Source organism: Phytophthora infestans, genomic scaffold, assembly GCF_000142945.1.
Source record: "Phytophthora infestans T30-4 supercont1.48 genomic scaffold, whole genome shotgun sequence".
Lineage (NCBI taxonomy): Eukaryota > Oomycota > Peronosporomycetes > Peronosporales > Peronosporaceae > Phytophthora > Phytophthora infestans.
The window spans coordinates 950,889-957,770 of record NW_003303711.1 but is presented as its reverse complement, the minus strand read 5'-3'; the positions used below and the strand labels follow the sequence as shown (position 1 = coordinate 957,770).

Sequence of the window (6,882 nt, the reverse complement as noted above, 5' to 3'; positions counted from 1 at the left end):
TGCTCGAGGCTCTAACTGTGAAGTGAGCCTCCGCCGCGCCCGCGCGGCCAAGTCGATGGTTTTTGACTTTGAGAATGAAAGTTTGTGACGAACACTTCTTCATTCTGATTGATCGGTAAACCGAACCTAAGTGGGGGAGGATGTAACGGGGTGCGTAGCCCTAAGTGTACCCTGGTTACATGAAGTGTGACACTCCACACTTCAGGAGTATGACACGTCATACTTCGGGATATTTGGTACAAGGTACCAAGGTCGTCCATTGGTTGATGACATTGCATTTCTATAGGTGACATATAGTTTGTATTAAACCCAAGCTTTAATCTACCTATAAATATACTCAGTTTACATTCTACCTTAAATAGGTCACTTCGTTTTCTTTTGATAAAGAGGGAACTGTGAGCTGCCGTTCACTGAGAGCTTGTATACTCTCAGAAGCTAACTTCCTCTAGCGCAAGGTGCTGTGTGACCCCGTCACAAGCTTCAACTTAAGGCTCTAATGTACTACATTTAATAGTTCGTTGAGGTAATCGTGCTCTCGCGCTCAATACTCTAGGGTCAGTTTGCTAACTCGGTCGATGCGGTCACGTGGTCGTACAAGACGCTGACCAACACCATGGCCACCACAGCATCAACCGTCAAATCCGCCCATGTCATAAAGATCCGCGTGATGCACAGGCTCGCCACGAATAACAATCCGAACATAACGGAGTGGAATGGCACGGCGTGGACGGCGTTTGCGCAAGTGCCACGATGTTCCCGCTGCTCCGAGCTTATTTAGATGCAAAAGACCGGCTTTTCATTCTACCACTCAACTCACCGTCTACGGCACAATCACGATGAGTGATATTGACAACTTTGGCACCGTCCCCTCAACGCAAACATGCCGGCGACGGTGCAGACAGCGACAATTTCCAGCGTTCAGGGATTAATAGAGAAGGCTGCGATGGTGTACTTAACCGACTATAGATAGCATCGTGGTGGCCGCCGTGAAGGCGGGCGTATACGACAACCAGTGGCCACATTCGCACCGCATGATAGCTGCTGCGTGTGTCAACGAGTTTCTCTCGTCAACCGAGATTCTCATACATTTGAAGTAAACGTGTGATGCTCATTCATCGACTACTCGTTGTTAGTACCATAGTACTTCGTCCCAGCGCGTAATGGTAGTGCCATAGCGATGTAAAAATTCAGGCACATCTGTGCTTCTTGCGCACACCCTTGCCCTGTGATTCCTGCTCAGCAGCTTCACGTTCAAAACGTGACAGAAGCTGTAAGGCTTCGTCTGCCGTCGGCCGAGCACTCGGGTCTGGGTTCATCAACCGATCTAGGAAAAGCGCTCTTTCGGGCTCCGCAGTCCATTCCCGTTCAATCTTACTTGTCTTCACCAGGTATCCCACGGCCCATAAGTCAACCGCAGTCGTGTGGGATCCACCTTCCATAAAAATATCTGAAGCGTGTTCGTCGTGCGTCAAGTGATCGTCGCTGGGATATTTCTGCGGACTTTGAGCTGCATCAGCGAAGTCGATCAAAAACCATTCAACGCGGTCGATATGCTTGATCACGTTAGACCAACGGATGTCTCTGTGCATCCACCCGTTGCGATGGAGGACTACAGGGGCCTCGAGAACGTTCCCGAGCGCGACGAACAGTTCACTCAAGCTGCATGGCTTCATCTCAATGCCGCGGGGCTTAAGTGTCAACCTCAATTGGTCTGAATCCACCGTGACGACTGCATCGGCACAAGGAACCCCATAAGCTTTCAAAGAATCGTAGATCTGCTTCACGCGACGATACTCTTCTTGTGTATGAAAGATCTTATCGACGAAAATCGGACTCAACCGCACCTTGACGCCATTGGCACGATGGATGTCCATGAACTCGGTCCCTGCCGAGGCCGGACAGTTTTGCACAATTGCCGGGAAAAGCAGACACAAATTCAGAAGTGCCAATACAAGTCGAAAACGTTCCGGCGCATGCTGCAAGTTAAACCCTCCAATAAGGTGGGTTTTAACGTTGCCCGTGACGTCTTGATAGATAGCAAATAATTCTAGCTCGAAGCCCGACGCAGCATAGCCAAACACATACGGCACTCCACCGTAGGACCACACCAGCTTTTTCGAGAGCTCCTCACGAGGCACAGTGATAGAAGTACGAGGTTCTTTCTCCTCACCACGAAAAACACAGATATGATCCAAAGCAAACAAAAAGTCGGGTCGCTTCAAACCTGACGAGGATTTCCTGCTCGAATCCCGGTTGACGTAAGCACGCCTAAACACAAACCCGAGCACCACACGGATAATTGAATCCCAGAAATAATGAAATGCACTCTCTGTGGCATCCCCATCCACCTGCGGGTACAGGAACGCAGCGCTAAACACCGAATCTTTTAAAAATTCGCACGGCGAAATGTCGTTTAGCTCGAACAATTTATCTCGAAGGAGTTGGCCTAGTATCAATGGACTCGACCAAGCTTGAAACACAGACTGCGGTAACCCAATCTTTACAGGGAGAGGTTGTCCGATAAATTCATTTAGATCTCCGCGTGTCGGCAGTAGCGTAAGTTTTGCAACTTCACTATGTTGAAATCTCGACAGCCACAAGTCCGTCCCATCAGAAATAGGCGCACTACTTGTCCCAGGAGGCAACGCCACCAGCACGTGAATCTGTTTCACTTTCGGGGGATCCATGCCTTCCAGACACTCAGAAATCGGATCCTCTCCCTGCAGCTCCTTTTCTTCTTGCGTTAGAGATTTGACGAGAGCAGTCTTCTCGCCCTTTTTCAGCTTCTTCACATCTTCAGTGAGGCTCGACAGCCATGCGTTGCCCCCCGCCTTTGCCAGGAAGAGCTGCAGGTTCTTGGCGTCGCATGTGATCGTCGATGCGTTCTCCTCCTTGATCGCTTTCTTCAAGTGCCCCACCGACTTGTTCTTGTTAATGTCCACAGGGAACGTGCTCCCAGCCACACCAACGACGGCACAGAACAAAGTAACCATTGTCCTCGAGCCGGCGGATTCTGGAATAAGCGAAAAGGTGCTAAAATGTTGCACCCGTACCTAAGCGGGAAAAGAAGGTGATGTCACAGAAGGGGATAATTTTGCACACGTTCTCTGAATTTTATCCAGAGTCCCGAGATAATCCAGCGATTTCATTACCCTGTCATAACAGTATGAGTACTCATTTTAAAAGCAGCTTTTAAAAAGCTTCCTTTTCATAAATAATATAATGCACGTAGGCTGACCCATTCACCAAAGATGAAGGCAAAATTCCTGGCTAAAATTGTTTGATGATTCTGTATTGTAACCATATTTATTCAAGCCTGCTAGTCGTGATTGGTCCTCTGCTGTCGAAACCCGATAGGACATAACTCAGACTTAGTACAGCACTAGCAGTATGGTCAGATTTCCCCTTCCTGCTACCTTTTCGCATGGCTACACTCGGCCTACATTTTCGTCCCAGCTTACGGACCACGCCTATCTTTCTAACTCGGCCTGACTATGCCAAAATTACAAAAAAACAAAAACAACACACAAATAACTCACGCCCTGATTGGGCGATATTTGCGGACCTGCGACACTGACTGGACGATCAGACCGTCCCTCGCCCTCGCGATTGGACGTGAGGTACACACTTCTGCCAAGCACGAAGCGCACCGATTGGATGCAAACTGCGTTAACGATTGATTATTTACATTTAGCTACTCCAACCTTTCGTATATACAGTAAATCGGGCAAAACAACCCCTCATTTGTAAGAGCTCTGTTTTTTTTCACACGTAGACGATAGTATTGATATTATTTATGTAGGCTTTAGAGCCCGCATTTTGTAAGAGCTCTGCGATGTTATTTTCCACACACTTCTCAAACTAGAGATGATAGTTTTATTATTAAACTATTCGAAGTTTAATTAACGGAGGCTTCACAACCTTTGCGATAGCTATACCAAGGTATCGCACGCGCGCATGGTACCAGAGTTTAAAATTATAGCTATTGTTTAAAAACTAAGCTGTGCTCGCAAAAAGGAATAAAAAACATTATTGAAGCGATTGCAAAATTTTATTATTTGTTTAATTACGGGTACCAGCATTAAATGGCCGTGTATTGGCTGGTATTTCTGACGTATTTTATGATTTAAATAATATAGTACTTATGATAAAATAAGGCTACTATAGATTTCGCTTAATAAAATACACCCAGCAGTAAATATCCTAAGAATACCTAATATTTTACGCACATTAGTAATCGTAAGAGTTTGCCCACAGTTTGCAACATGGCGAGGCCCACGTCGAGCAAAACCAAGATTGACCTGCTTCTGCTGAATCGGCAGCGGTCTGCGACAGATTCTCGGGCGCCTTGAGTCTGCTGTAGGAAACTGCAGTACGGCTACACGTTCCGCACAATCAGCGGGTGGGACATCGTGCGGCGCTGTATTGCCTGCGAGAACATCCCAAAAGCGGTTGAGTTCTGGGAGGAAAAGCCCCCCCTCCACCTAATTCGGCCGAAGTGCGATGCCAGGAAAGCATGGCAAACATCAAGAAGGCGATGGGTCCTGACTGTTGCACCAAGAAAAAAAAATAAGCGAAGCCACCCTCGCAAGCTGACCGCCCGAACCGCCAAGTATATCGAGCAAAAGAAGCAGAAGAGGATCAAATGATTAGAATATACTCCCTTTTAGGCCCCCATTTTCCCTCCTATCTTTGTGTTTTGTACGGTGGGGGGGGGCAACGCGAGGCTTAGAGCCGAGCATACGGTTAGCTGACTATGGAGCTGCTAGTAGTGCTGACGCACCTACAGAGTGTAGCGCGTTTCATACAATATTTATTACATGGCATCTACTGTGTAGATCATCGGCGCGTCCCTTAGCCCGAAGGGCATGCGTAACCACTCGAAGTGTCCTAGTGCACATACAAACGCCGATACTTTACGTGCTCACAAGGTCATCATGACGGCTCAGAAGCCGCTTGCAGCATCCAGCGAGCAAAACCATAGGTAGCACTCGAGATCAGTCAACAAATTGTCGACTAGCGGCATTGCATACTCCATGATTGCGGTGATGGCATTCACCATCTTGTAATCAATGCAGAGCCGGATGTCCAGCCCGTTCTTTTTCATCACAATCACAATCAGCGTTGCCCATGGACTGCTTGAAAAGACGATCAATCCTGCTCTCAACAAAGTCCGTAGCAGCACGCGTCGGGCACGCTGTTCGATTGGGGCATGCCCCTGCGTGTCGATATCGCATACGGCGCCGTAGGCTGGTGGCGGCGGTGCGTTGCCACTAGCAATCATGATGTGCTCGTGGTTCTTAAGCGTTGGAGCTATACGCTCTCAGCGATCGGTCGACAGCTTGGGATCAGCAACATTGGGTGCATTGTAGTCTATCGTCGTGTTGGTTCTTCGGTAAGGCCTGGCAGGAAGGCCAACCCCTTTGCGTTGTCTTCCAGACCGATGTTGTTAGCTGGGTGCTCGCAGAAATCACTGTGTCCTCCGTTGCTTTATTTCCTTCGGCTGTTAGCACGCGAGCACCCGACATGAACGTTTCGTCCAAAGTCGCGACGGACTCTTCCCTCAACGCAACGTCGGCATCCGCTTCGATTTGAGCTCTCGGTACTGGGTCCATCCCCTTCTTCGCCTGGTTTTCTATCGCTGGGCCGCCTGCCGAATCTTTGTTCGCAATATTGAATGCGCAGGCAGCCGACATATTGGGCTTTTCACTTCTGTTCAGCTCCTCGGATGACCGTTGTCTTGACAGTCCGGCATTCGCTCCAATCTCGCAACGAACACTTGGTGCCGTGTTCACCACTTTCAGTACGACGTCTGCGTATTCTGCACCAACCACCGATGATTCGTTCGCAAATTCGGCTGCGTGCAAGCCCGGGACAATATCGTATAAACTAGTGTCTCCATCTGATCCAGTGCTGTTACTTGTCGATCCCGCTGTCACCCAGACTCGAAACGAACACTCGTTGGCGTATGTACAACTTTTACGGAGCTCAGTCGCTCGTGTGTACGCGCTACCGAGGCTTCGTTTGCATTATTGGCTTCGCCGTGAGCTGCCGTGTAAGTGTCCAAAGACGTTTCGGAAAGTTGACCATCAGCCAAGTTCCCGGCTGTCACACCAGACGCCAGACAGGCCTCCGCTAGCTCACGTTCCTCCATGATCATTGCCCAGCGCTCTGCACACGTCCGACGATAATCGGAGTCCATCTGCAAGTCCTCGAAGGGCCTTGCTAGCACCCCACGAGGTTGAGGATAATCTGGTCGCTCGACTGCCGAAGGCTGCGTTGCGAGCCATTGTTCGTAGATCTCGCACTCCCGCTGAAACAGCTTGCGGTCTCTGCAGCCTTCATAGGCCAGCACTTGCCAATTTTGGTACTTCTGGGAGTCCAGACGCACATAGCCGCCACCTCGCGGCAAATCCCCATCTGGTATCCACATCGCAATCGAGTCGTGTGCTGGTAGGTACACCGTTTGGTCATATACATTGGTCACCCGAATACTTTGAGGCCGTCCACGTCGAAACCTCGCCACTGACGGGATTAACTTGTCCGTTCGACGAACCCACAGTACGTGTTCTTCCAGCCTGATTTGACGCTTCTTATGGAATTTGGCCTTCGTGCGGCAATTGCGCCGCGCCGTGAAACAGGTCCATCCGAATCCCAGCTGGGGTCATAACGTCGGTTCGGAGTACCACATCGACGCCTGCTCTATGCGCCATGACCCACATCTCGAATTCGTACCCTTTCTCCAATCCGAGCGTAATCTTAACGCACGCTCGTCGCGTCGTAGACACCTTGCCTTCGCTGATTCCTTGAATGTCATTACGGTGTCCGTGATCAGGTACATCTCGGAGCCGCAACTTCTTGGCAAAGGTGTCAGTGATCACA

At 49.5% G+C, this 6,882-nt stretch overlaps 1 protein-coding gene across 1 annotated transcript; it reads right to left on the bottom strand.

The window, feature by feature from the left end:
- Positions 1–1,187: 1,187 nt before the first annotated feature.
- Positions 1,188–2,993, bottom strand: PITG_16636 (Crinkler (CRN) family protein; the record flags this gene model as incomplete). The annotated part of the gene is made up of 1 exon (XM_002897121.1): positions 1,188–2,993. One exon carries the CDS (start codon positions 2,991–2,993, stop codon positions 1,188–1,190), a length of 1,806 nt encoding a protein of 601 aa, XP_002897167.1.
- Positions 2,994–6,882: the final 3,889 nt, after the last annotated feature.